We start from the raw sequence: 13,916 nt of genomic DNA, 5'->3' as shown, positions 1-13,916 counted from the left end.
GCTTTTGAAGAGACCAAAAATAGCAAAGGGATGCCTAGGTGGGGTGGGGCGGAAACAATTATTTGGATTTTTTTTTTCCTTTAAAGTACAATCACTGTGGAGCAAAGTGCAACATATTTGTTCTCCAAAGAAATCCACCCCTGCAACCCCAATCTGACCCAGACTCTTTCAGTTCCACTGTCAGGACCTTAAGTTCAGGTTAACTCCACCCTAGGCAGTTATGCAATTACTTAAGACACGGGAGCCTGAGGAGGATACACTTTGGAGAATGAACATGGAGTTTGCATTGTTTTTTCTACTACACTATGTTAGGGGGAAAACGGACTCTTGGCATGAGCTAGCCTGAATGTGTTACATGAGACTCACACCGTTGGTGTGGAATTAATTGAAGATTAACGTTTGAGGCCTGAACCCTCAGTTTCTCTTCAGATCTGTACTTTGGTACAGTATTACTCAGGGGTCTGAAATGATAGAATGTAGAAGATATTTGTATTTTAAAAAAAAAAGAAGTAGCTTTGTCTTTCTCTGTGCAGTGTTAGTTTAAGATTTATAATCTTATATGTATTGAAACTTTTGGCAAAATTTCCACAGGAGTTAAAAGTTTACTATTAAAAACTGAACAAACAAATCAGTAAATGCAGAGCAGGCACTGTATGCATTTATGCAGCTTCTCCTTGCTGAAATTCCTTTTTTTTCCATTCTTTAAAAATGTTTCCAGTCTCTAAGCACACTATGTCCATGAGAATATGGAACAGAGTTTTTAATCTTTTACAAGGAGAACCTAATTCAGTAGTTGAGCCAATTAAAAAGCTTTCAGCGGTCACCCCATACCCACCCTGTTTGGTTGGAATTAAGCCAGGAAAGCTACATGTCAGGCTATGGTTCTGTGTGGCGTGGAAGTAGTTTCTTTCTTTTCAGGGCCTCAAGCAAAGCTTCCTTTAAAAGATACACTGAGTATCAGCTACCTTATACTGACAACACAAAAATCGCTGAAATGGGAAACAGAGCCAGAGAGACACAACCGTTTTAATCCTTGTGAGGAGTAAGAAAGATTCCATTAAGGTCTCTGACTCACTAAAATCAGCAGGGGATGTTTGTTCAATATCGACAGTGTAAGTTTCTTACAGACTTCTCACCAATATATTTTAATCAAAAACAGACTTTTAGAAAATGTTCTAGAACTAAGTCTATTGAAAGTTTACGCTTAAATTACTCCAGTTCTCGTTAAACAATCTCTTTGACATTTTTCTTATTAGCCCATATGTACCCACTTAAAATGGCCATTGTTACTTGAATTGATATCTTATCTGTGGCCTGAAACTGAGAGGGGGCTGACTAAGCCTGCATTTACTTAGAACAAATAATGTTAACCAACCAGCTTTATTAGCTTGTGATAAGGAGTTTACAGTAGTGAAAAGATGGAATGTACTAATCTGAAAACGGTTTGCAGATCTCTTGGTTTTAATATAGCTACTTATGATGCTTTAAATGTATTTTGAAATGAACAATTCCTTTAAACCCCATGTTTTTTAATTGTCCTTCAAAGAGGATCTGCCTTATGTATTCTTTACAAATACTCCTTAATTTTAGTACAGCAGAATTTTTGGTAAAGAGGTACGTTTTGAAGCAGGTTGATTTAGATATGAATGTATTTCAATTGTTCCTGTTTTGTTGAAAGGGCCTAATGCAGATGATATCAAGAAACCCACTGTTTGTGCAATATTCCAATAATATTTACTATATAGAGCAAATAAGATACTTGAAATAATTCCAAAACAGTTGTACCTGGGGCAGATGGCCTCTCAGGGTTTCTTCTGGCTTTATGGCTTCAAAGTCTAAAGCGTGTTTTTTAAAGTAGTAACTTTAGATGCAGGTACTCCACAGCTGCACTCTGAAAAATCAAATAACCGTGATCTCTTAAATACTATTTAACCCTGTGGAAGAGAAAGTGCTGGAAAAAAGCCAAAAAGACCATCACCCCAATGATGGAAAATTCCAAATGACCCACCTATTCTTTTCAATGCCTGTATTACTAAGGTTTGGATCTTTTAAAATCACCTTATCAGTATAATTCTTTAGAGAATGTGAGGTCCTTCTCCTTTAAGGATAAAATTGCACAAGCACAGACACCATGATTTGTTAATACATACCTTGGTGTGTTCAGCTTCAAGCCTTGCCATCCTTTAGAACATTGTGGTATGAATGTGTTTGCTAGGCCTGCATAATAATTGATCTATAGACCTGTTGAACCTTGCCATGTAGGACAGTTCATACAGGTTAATACTGAATGTAAACTAAAATTAGAATGAGAATTGTATTCAATTATTTTGGCTGTAATTTATGCAATTGCTTTTTGTGATTTTTAGAAAAGGAGGCACCTGTGTTACTTTATTACTGTAAAATTTTCTTAACCAAAATTTGGTGAATTTCACTAGTTGGTCTACCTCACATTTTGTTTATGATTCTAAACTTTTAAGTTGTGTCTACAGTATGTTGTCCTTTCATTTAATTTGGTGAATGTATTAAAATTCTTTCCCAACCCCCCCAAAAAAGAAAAAGTGTGTTTTCTTTGCACTAATTTTCTGGTATGTTCAAAAATGGAATGAGCTCCCTACCACTGGCAATGTCCAAAAAAGACACTTAGAGTCATCCAACCTGTGATATGTGGACTTAAGATTTGACTATTCTCTCGCTTAACAGTCCAAGAAAGTGTTAAGTAAATACTTGTTGAATGAAAATCTGTAGCTTATACAAAGAAAATACACACATATGAAGTATCTACACACCATGCCCATTTGCAGAGTTCCACATTAAGTATGGATAACAGATCTAAAAATGATTTTTAGAGATATTAGAAATACTCAGAGTATATCCCCAATCTTTTATAGACGGTAACTACACTCATTTGGGGTCCTCAGAAGCAGAACTTTGCTTCTGCAAGTTGCGAGAACTGTGTAGTATGACAGAAGGTGTTAATCTCCAATTTATTTCCCAGCTACCTACTTTTAAGAATAACTTTGTTAGGGGCGCCTGGGTGGCTCAGTCATTAAGCATCTGCCTTCGGCTCAGGTCATGATCCCAGGGTCCTGGATCAAGCCCCACATCAGGATCCCTGCTCGGCGGGAAGCCTGTCCCTCTACTACTCCCCCTGCTTATGTTCCCTCTCCTGCTGTCTCTGTCAAATAAATTTTAAAAATCTTAAAAAAACCTCATTATTCCAGAAAAATGCCTTTCATAGTTCTATTATGTAAAGCATAGTAGACTTTGATAAAGAACCATGAAAACACTCTTCTAGGCCAAGGTACCCTGGCCGTTTACCTCAGGAGGGGCGATAAACATTTGTTAAGTGTGGTGACAGATTCAGGAGCAAGTAGAAACTGCCAGTGTTCCACTACATATTCCAAAGCAGCTGCTCCATTGGAAGGACCAAAAAGCTGTGAAACTCGGACTACTGTACCTTTGTATTCAACTACCTAATGCTAGAACAACATCTAGGCAACAAATATTCCTCAGGCCTCTCTTTAGTCATGGAAACTGACCCATAAGCTTTCTCTAGAACACTGTTCTAACACTGAAACCCTGGTTTTACTGAAAGAAACCATCACTAAAGGTGATTTCAGGAAGGGCCTCTGAGGCCAAGTTTTAAAGCCATTCACACAGTAAATTCCTTCTGCTCCTTACTGTCAAGCACTGAGCTAAGGAAAGCATCCACTTCAGTGACTATGACAGCAGGTGGAGTAAGTTCTAAGAGAAAGCAACAGTACGTTTTCTGACCACTTTTTTGTTCTGTAAGTAGTCCAGTGTGTTTTATTTTTACTAGAATGGTGTGGCAGGAGGAGGGGTTATCCTAAGACAGTATCTTCCCTTTATGTGCCAAAAGGCCCAAGAGCCATAAGAATAGACAGAAGACAAAAGTGTGTCTGCAGTCACTCTCCAGAAACCAACTCAGCAATCTTAACTCCTGGTGAAATATGCCTAGGCAGGACTATATCTGGGCAGCCATGCAATGTAAGCAAGAACAATTACAAAGTCACTGCATGTCTATTGTACTTTACTCATAAAATTGATTTTTTTTATAATAAAACCAATGCATGTCCATGTAGAAAAGGGCATAACACATGAAACCTTGTGATTCCTATCTATACTTGTAGTTCCTATGATGTCTACAAACTAGACTTTTTTTTTAATGATTTTTGAGAGAGAATGAGAGTGCGCGTGCATGCAACATGAGAGGGAGAGAATCTCAAGCAGACTCCCTGCCAAGCGCGGAGCCCGAAAAAGGGCTTGACCTAACGAACCTGAGATCATGACCTGAGCCAAAATCAAGAGTCAGATGCTCAACCGACTGAACCACCCAGGCGCTCCAGACATTTTTATACTGAACCAACAACTATTCAAGGGCAGCTGACAAATTCATAGACATATTTATACAATCACAATTATAGAATCACTTCTTTTGAAGTTCGACTGTGGCCATTAGTGTATACTCACTGTGTCCTTTACAGCCTCCACCCCTCCGAAAAGACCGCTCTTCTTTTTCTAGTGTCATTCTTCAGGCTTCAGTTGCAATGTGATAGCACTGACCATTCTTGATTTTTAAAACTCTTCTTTTGGTTTCTACCACTCTCTTCTGATCCTCTTACCTCTTCCCAGGTACTCTTCTTTGAGACTCCTAAATGATGGTGTTCCTCACAACTCTCTCCTATCCTGTCATTTTACAAACCCCATGGTGGGGACATCTCTTCTAACTCTTTGAATAACTACATTAATAAATTTCCTTAGTTCAAACTTCTCCAAACTCTAGATCAACATATCCAATTATATACCAAACAGGTATCTCCACTTGGAGATTCTGCAACCACCTCAAAATCTTTACCAAAATTGAGCTCATCCTTTGTGGTCCAATCCTCCCAACATAATTCTCCAGTATTCCCTTCTCAGTCAATCCATCTATCCAGTTACCCAAATCAAAATTCCAAATTGCCCTAGATTCTTTGCCATGATCTTTGTCCAGCTGGTTGTCAGCTCTTTCAGTTCTTCAATTCTATCTTCCCCAAGTTTATCTGTCTCCTCATCTCCAACAACACATCAGTTTTAGTTCTGTGTTTCAACATTTTTCACAGACCGCTAACAGTAGTCTCTTAACCTTCTAAGTTCCAGATTCCTCATTTGAGGTGTCATGATAAAATAATGCAGCACTATACAGAAGGCATGACACACAGCAAACACTCAAAAATTAGAAGTCATTAATACTAAGAGAAATACCTAGACTACAAAAGTTATTTGAGGGGCTGTGTCTTCAATATAAACATGAAAATAATGGTTTTCCTAATAACTGTAACATTTAAACCAACCAATGTATATTCTCTACTCCCAGGTCCCTTTAAAACCACCAAGTTTGGCTCCACAAAGAAGCATACTATGGCTTCTGTGGAAATTGGGTCTGTATCATGCTGTATTATGAAATTAACAGTTACTAGAGCATCTATACTATACCTGAAAAAGTCCTCTTTTTAAAAGTTACGCTCCTTGTCAGCCAAATGAGGACATCAGGGATGACTAGAATAGTTTCTAGTCCAAAGGGAAAGGGAGTGTCAAAGTCAGACTATCATGATGAGTCAGAGGGAAATATTTACACCCCTACAAACAGAATACAGAGCTTTGTACCACTCTTTAAGTTTAAAAAGCATACACCTATGGGGGGGTAAAATACACACCTGCTAATTTAAAGCCCTAAATTTTAGCTGGTTTTTAATGGAGATATGATTATTTCAGCTCATAAAAATAATCTATGTTAAATGAAGTGGTGCTTCATTCTTGGGCTATGGCTCGCTCTTTCTCTGAAAGACCAGAAAAATTCTGTTAGGATTTTGCCTTTTGAAGACCAAGTTCAGAGTTGTTACAGATATACTGGTCCTCTGGCAAAATGGTGAAACTTATAAGAAGCTGGTGTTTTAATTCTATTTTAAGGTATCAAACTTAACTCCCTGAAAAAGCACAAATGACAACACACTATTATCACATTTATCACTTAGAAAAAGCTATCAAGTATTTTATTATTTTATTCTACATTATATACAGGTCATAAAAGGCCACAGCAGTTTTTCAACATATAAACCCTTTAAAAGTAGAGGGCACTATGAAGGATTGACAAGTATCAAAATGAAGTCCAGTAACGCGGGCATATACTCAGTGTAGTATTTCTGAGGAATAACAAAGCAGATACCAAGTCATCCATAGTTAGCTTACAACTATTCCATAGGTTTTTATAGACCTCTTTGGGATTTGTTAATAGCCTAAGTGTGCCCAGGTGCCACTTACTTTAAGAAATAAAACCGGAATGAAAGAATAATAAACTTTAGAGGGTACTTTCTAATTCTAGTCACTTTATAGCTCTCCAAGAAGAAAAGCCTCAATTCTTTACCACCTTCCACTTCTTCCTGCATCAAGAATAGGAAAGAAAGAAATGGAAGAAAATGTTCAATATTCCAAATTCTTCCTGCTTATTTGGAACTATGCCTTTTTGCAGGGGTTCCTTTAAAATGTATTTCAGGCCCTTTAAGAATTAGCTTTGAATTCTCTGACATGCAATATTGCACCCTCCTTGAATAAGAACCAAAAACATTGGTTCCCGCTCTGTAAAAATACAATCTTTAAAACTATAACTGGTATCAGCAGATCAATATAAAAAAATACAGTACCAAGCTACACTGGTATATTTCCATATTAAGAACTTCAAAATATACTTATCACTGAGACCATAGTCCTTGCATTAGTTTTCAGTCCACTATGAACAATTATCTGCTGCATGTAAACATGTCTAAATAACTATAGATAAAATACATCAATCATAAATTTCTGTAAAAGATAATAAAATATCTTCTTTAAAAAACAAAACAATAATAAGCTATTACTGCATTGTTTCCAATTTTATGAAAATGGAACAACCTTACAGTTGTTGCCAGTCCTGAGTTCATCGTAATAAAAATGGCCCTAGTTCCTGGTTAAAGTCAGCAACCAATCCATTCTCTTCAGTAGATGTCTTCTAGTACTGCAGGCACGAATTTGTTTTAGGTGCTATTTTGTCCATTAATAAAATTATATACCAGAAACTGACCAGTGCCACAGTACTGTGTTGCAAATAGTTTTCCATCAGGAGTGGGATCTGAGAAAGCAATTTCTTCTTTACTCAAATATGAGCCATATATAAAGTTACTCCTATTAAAAAAGGGAGGGGGTGTGGAAGGGTAAAAAGAAAGAAATTAACATTTTTATCATTAAAACTGGAAAAACCTATCAAGTAAAATTTGACCAGTAAAACTTTTAGGTAATGTTGTATGTTCTAAAAATTGTTGAAAATAATCACTCATCTAGATTATTAATAACCTGAGGTAAAAAAATTTTATGAAAGTAACAACGGTTTTAAAAAACATTTACCCAACACCTTTTCTTGATAAAAATACTCAACAATTCTGAGAAGGAACTTCCTCAACCTGATAAAGAGCGTCAGGCAACATCAAAATTAATGTGAAAGACTGAAAACTGTTTCCCAAAGATCAAGAACAAGGAAACCTATCTGTTTATACCTCTTCTATTCAACAGTGTACTTACTGCAGGCTCTAGCCAGGGTAATTAGACAAGGAAAAGAAATTAAAAAGCAGATTAAGAAGGAAGAAGTAAAACTACCTCTTTCTGGAGACAGTTTTGGATGATCTTGTATATACAAAAATCCTAAGGAATTCACAAAAAAACCATTAGATCTAATTAAAAATGAGTTCAGCAAGGTTGCAGGATACAAGAACAATATTAAAAAATTAACTGAATTTCTATATACTTGAAATTAACAATCCAAAATGAAGTTTTAAAAACAATTCCATTGATAATAACATCAAGAGAATAAATACACAGGATTAAGTTTAACAAAGAGGTGCAAGATCTGGGAACTTTAACAGAAAGACATGCCATGTTTATGAATCAGAAGAACTACACCTGGCTTTGCAGAAATTAACAAGCTGGTCCTAAAACTCTCATGAAATTGGAAGAGTCACTAAACAGTCAAAAGAATCTTGAAAAAGAACAAAACTCAAGAATTCACACTTCCTTATTCTGCAACATACTACAAAGCTACAGAACTAAAAGCAGTGTGCTATGGCTTAAGAATAGACTGATGGAATAGAAGTGAACAGTCCAGATATAAACCCTCACAATGAATGACTTTGACATGGGTGCCAAGACCATTCAATGGAAAAGAAAAGTTTAACAAATGGCACTGGGACAACTGGATATCCACATGAAAAAGAGAATGCTGTCGGATCCCATCTCACATCATACACAAAAATTAACTTAAAATGGATCAAAGACCTAAATGTAAGAACTAGAAGTATGAACTCTTGGAAGAAAATAGAGGTATACATCTTTGTAGCCTTGCATTAGGAAATGGCTTCTTAGGACACCAAAAACACAAGTGACAAAAGAAAAAGATATATAATTTGGAGTTCAAAATTAAAGACCTTTGTGCTTCAAAGGACACCTGAGAAGATGAAAAGACAGCTATGAAAAGGTAGAAAATATCTGCAGATCTTAAACCTGATAAGGGACTTGTCTCCAGAATAAAGAACTATTACAATAAGAAAAAGATAAATTAATTTAACAATGGACATTGGATTTGAATAGGTAGTTCCCTGAAGAACATCCGTAAATGGCCAATAAGCACATGAAAAGATGCTCATTAGCCATTAGGAAAATGTAGATCAAAGCCAAAATGAAATACCACTTCATACTCACTAGGATGGCTAAAATTAAACAGACAGTAACAAATGCTGATGAGGATGTGGAGAAATTAGAACCTTCATACATACGTTGCTGGTGGGATTGTAAAATAGTGTAGCTGCTTTGATAAGCAGTTTGGCAGGTCCTCAAAATGTTATACATACAGTTACTATATGGCCCAACAATTCTACTCCTAGGTATATACCAAGAGAAACAAAAACATGCAAACACTTCTCTACTTACCAAGGGAAATAAAAATACACAAAAATTTGTACATGAATGTTCACAGATTATTCATAATAGCCAAAAAAGTGTAACCAAGCCACCCCCGTTCATCAACTGATGAATGGATAAATGAAATGTGATACATCCATACAGTGGGATTTCATCTGGCAATAAAAAAAGGGATGAAGCAGGGGCGCCTGGGTTGCTCAGTCGTTAGGCATCTGCCTTCGGCTCAGGTCATGGTCCCAGTGTCCTGGGATCAAGCCCCGCATCAGGCTCCCTGCCCCGCGGGAAGCTTGCTTCTTCCTCTCCCCCTCCCCCTGCTTGTGTTCCCTCTCTCGCTATGTCTCTGTCAAATAAATAAATAAAATCTTAAAAAAAAAAATTTAAAAAAATAAAAATTTAAAAAAAAGGATGAAGCACACAAATACATGCTACAACATAGATGATCTTTGAAAGCATGCTAAGGAAAAGAAACCAGTCACAAAAGGTCATTTATTATAGGAATCCATTTATATGAAATGTTCAGAATAGGAAAATCCATTCAGATAGAAAGTAGATTAGTGATTGCCAGAAGCTGGGGGAGAGGGAAATGGGGAGTGACTGCTAATAGGTATGGGTTTTAGGGGGACAGTGACGGAAATGTTCTGGAATTAGATAGTGGTGATGGTTGCACAGCCTTCTGAATATATTAAAACCCACTGAATTGTATAATTTAAAGAGATGAGTTTTATGCTATGTAATTATATCTCAATAAAGCTGTTGTTTAAAAGTTTTTTTTTCAATTTAGCCGGATACAGACTATTAGAATTTTCACACTATAATCTTAACAAGGTGAGCTAGGTACATAAGAAAGAACAATAAATGAAAAAAGTAGAAACTCTATATGAGTTTTAACAGGAAGCTTATGGGGGCATCTCACTATCACACACAACAAATGCAATGGCTACACTGTGTAATGTTTTTATAAACTAGAACCATCTTAGGGTTGTCGTAAGACATAAATTTACAAGACTTAAAGGAGGTGCAATACCCTCATATTTAGGACTATTATTTAAGCAGCTGCATTTTCCAGGTTTAGTTTTGAAAGAGCTAAAAACAGACTTGCCTCTTGTCATGAAAAGGGCGGGTAGACCTGAGCCCTTCTGGATCACTACTTTACAATAAAGTAAGAGGGAAAGACCAGAAACACATTAAGGTTCTAAGATTCCTAGATCCTTAGGATCTCACAACAATGATGGACTACTTTGAAAGCTATACCTACAGATAATAGCAGACAGGGATTCCAGAAATAAACAAAAACATGAGACTGACGTAAAAACCTCATCTGTGTGATTAATTTGAACCTCCAATAATCCTCTGGCAAAGGTACTTTAAAGAACAAAAAAAAAAAACATGCAATTTATCTGAGTCTTTTCCTCTATACCTTTAATTTAACATCAAGCAATAAAAATAGCAAAAAGAAAAACTAGTAGGAGACTTAGATAATTTACAAATAATATTCCTAATTTAAGACAAATTTTTCTAAAAGCAATTTTAAATTCCAAATTCTCACATTTATTTGGTTATCTTTAAAATTCTCCAATATTGAACGGTTTGAAATAACTGGGTTATTTTGGCCTAATAACATAGTTACAAGTAAGTAAAAATAGTTTAATAGTATTTAACTGATAGTGTTTTCTCTCCCCTCAGATTAACTTCACATAAAAAACAAAGATCCAATACACTGACAATCTTATGCAAATTTTAAATTAAGATAAATGTTATAGATTTAAGATTAAATGCCAGTCTTGATACTAAAAATCTCCTTAAATCTTAAAACTACAGAAAACCACTTGAAGAATCACATTCAAGTTACCTTAGGCATTCAATCATGCGAGAAGCAATTTTCTTCCGACGCATCATGCTGAATACCCATATCCGACTGATTCCACAGATTGCAGGCTCTGGCAATGTTGAACAGCACCAGGCTTTTTGCCTTTCAAATCTGACTTTTTCTTCCTCTGACCTGATTACTGGATGTTTCTCTTCTATAACTCTGTAGCCCTAAGGTATCAAAATTAGAGGGAAAAATTTTAAAGTGAGAATGTTAACTAGCAATTGTCTAGTACTGACCTTAGTGAGGAGGCTGCTCCATTTGTCTGGCTTAACAAACTATGGGGGCCACTTATTCTTTCACTCCCACTTTAGGAAACAGATCTGAATCTACATTCGGTTCTAATTTACTTACCAGTTATGTGACCACAAAAGCAGTTAACAAATTAAGATTTGGGTTCCTTATCTATAAACTAGAGATATCTACCACTTCTCTCAGAAAATTGTAGAGAAATTAAATAAGGTAATACATATAAAATACCTTGCCCATCATGGCTGGTCCATAATGGCAACTGTTATTTTTTTCTCTACCTCCCACATTCTAAGGACAAGCAAAAGTACATGTCAAGAACTCAGCAGTCATAACAACTGTTTCTGTGATTACTGCCATAGTTCTAGGGTTCATAACTGTGCAGGAACTAGGACTAGGGATGGCAGAACAATCAAAAATTCAAAAAGCTGCTTTCCGCACATTTCCATCTCTTTAAAAAAAAAAAACTAAAGTGCTTTAAAAAACATAGTATCATCTCCTCTACCAGTCTAGCTGGACAACAGCCAGCCTTCTGACAGAACATGGTATAAATCTTAAAACGATTAGACAATACAATGAAGAATTAACAAACAAACATTACACAGCTATCTTCTAAACACTGCAAAAGTGATTTTTGGAACTAGGCAGAATATAAATTGAAAAAAACACAAGGGTATACACTATGTAAAATTAACTCAATTTCAATATGGCAAACTCTGTAAGTCATTTTATATCAAATTTATATCCCCAAATTACCTTATCACAGCTATTCATTTAAATCAATTTTGTTAATATAAATAGCAAGATTCATAAAGCCACACAATTTAAGACTGATTTTTAAAATTAACATATAGAAATTAACTCATAAAGACTTGTTTTGACTTTTTATAAGAAAATTTTTATAAAACATAGTTTGCAGGAAATTATTAATATACAGATACCAACTAAACAAAAATCATATCCAATGTGCACTGAATTCACAAACAAGAACTCAGCTGAAAAAAGACAATTCAAATGAGGTATTCCTCAAAATGAGCATGATTAGAGAGTCTAGAATCTTCTGTTCTCATAAGTTGGTCAGTTACTACATAACTTACACAATGTGAATATATCCCTTTTATTGTGATTCTTTTATTTTTTGTACAATTTGGCTCCTAAATACAAGTCAACTTCTCACCTAGAGCTCAAGCAAAGAAGTGGTGATCTACCACTAAAGAAATTGAAGCAGTCATCAAAAATCTCCCAGCAAACAAAAGCCCAGGGACAGATGGCTTCCCAGGGGAATTCTACCAAACATTTAAAGAAGAATTAATACCTATTCTTCTGAAACTGTTCCAAAAAACAGAAATGGAAGGAAAACTTCCAAACTCGTTTTATGAGGCCACCATTACCTTGATCCCCAACCCAGAAAAAGACCCCATCAAAAAGGAGAATTACAGACCAATATCCTTGATGAACATGGATGCAAAAATTCTTACCAAAATACTACCCAATAGGATCCAAGTGGGATTTATCCCTGGACTGCAAGGTTGGTTTCAACATCCGCAAATCAATCGTGATATAATACATTAACAAAAGAAAGAACAAGAATCGTATGATCCTCTCAACAGATGCAGAAAAAGCATTTGACAAAGTACAGCATCCTTTCTTGACCAAAACTCTTCAGAGTATAAGGACAGAGCGTACATATCTCAATATCATAAAAGCCATCTATGAAAAACCTACAGCAAATATCATTTTCAATGGGGAAAAAAATGAGAGCTTTCCCCCTAAGGTCAGGAACACGGCAGGGGTGTTCACTATCACCACTGCTATTCAACATAGTATTAGAAGTCCTAGCCACAGCAATCAGACAACAAAAAGAAATCAAAGGCATCCAAATCGGCAAACAAGAAGTCAAACTCTCACTCTTTGCAGATGATATGATACTTTATGTGGAAAACCCAAAAGACTCCACCCCAAAACTGCTAGAACTCATACAGGAATTCATTCAGTAAAGTGGCAGGATATAAAATCAATGCACAGAAATCAGTGGCATTCCTATACACCAACAAGACAGAAAAAAGAGAAATTAAGGAATCAGTCCCATTTACGATTGCACCCAAAACCATAAGATACCTAGGAATAAATCTAACCAAAGAGGCAAAGGATCTGTACTCAAAAAACTATAAAATACTCATGAAAGAAATTGAGGAAGACACAAAGAAATGGAAAAACGTTCCATGCTCATGGATTGGAAGAACAAATATTGTGAAGATGTCAATGCTACCTAGAGCAATCTACACATTCAGTGCAATCCCCATCAAAATACCATCCACTTTTTTCAAAGAAATAGAACAAATAATCCTAAAATTTGTATGGAACCAGAAGAGACCCCGAATAGCCAGAGGAATGTTGAAAAAGAAAAGCAAAGCTGTCGGCATCACAATTCCGGACTTCCAGCTCTATTACAAAGCTGTCATCATCAAGACAGTATGGTACTGGCACAAAAACAGACACATAGATCAATGGAACAGAATAGAGAGCCCAGAAATGGACCCTCAACTCTATGGTCAACTCATCTTTGACAAAGCAGGAAAGAATGGAAAATGGAAAAAAGACAGTCTCTTCAACAAATGGTGTTGGGAAAATTGGACAGCCACATGCAGAAGAATGAAACTGGACCATTTCCTTACACCACACACAAAAATAGACTCCAAATGGTTGAAACGACCTAAATGTGAGACAGGAGTCCATCAAAATCCTAAAGAACACAGGCAGCAACCTCTTCGACCTCAGCCGCAGCAACTTCTTCCTA

The 13,916-nt window shown here is 36.1% G+C and overlaps 1 protein-coding gene across 7 annotated transcripts in view; it reads right to left on the bottom strand.

The window, feature by feature from the left end:
- Window positions 1–6,023: 6,023 nt before the first annotated feature.
- The window catches only part of ESCO1 (establishment of sister chromatid cohesion N-acetyltransferase 1), an 84,436-nt gene continuing 76,543 nt past the window's right edge, over window positions 6,024–13,916 (bottom strand). For 6 of the 7 annotated variants that reach the window (XM_028092531.2, XM_028092526.2, XM_028092529.2 and 3 more), the window contains 2 exons: window positions 10,853–11,040; window positions 6,024–7,218 (listed from right to left, as the gene is read on the bottom strand). In XM_028092531.2, coding sequence (XP_027948332.1) covers window positions 7,071–7,218; window positions 10,853–11,040 — 336 coding nt within the window. In that variant the 3' untranslated portion in view covers window positions 6,024–7,070. Of the gene's footprint in view, window positions 7,219–10,852; window positions 11,041–13,916 lie in introns of those variants that run through there. The other variant, XR_003607458.2, reaches the window with a different exon arrangement.

The sequence above is a fragment of the Eumetopias jubatus genome, unplaced genomic scaffold, assembly GCF_037043125.1.
Source record: "Eumetopias jubatus isolate StellerSeaLion01/CBP00866 unplaced genomic scaffold, mEumJub1_p1.0 scaffold_16, whole genome shotgun sequence".
In the NCBI taxonomy this organism is placed as follows: Eukaryota; Metazoa; Chordata; class Mammalia; order Carnivora; family Otariidae; genus Eumetopias; species Eumetopias jubatus.
Note: the sequence above shows the minus strand (reverse complement) of the source record. Positions and strands in the feature narration are given on the sequence as shown.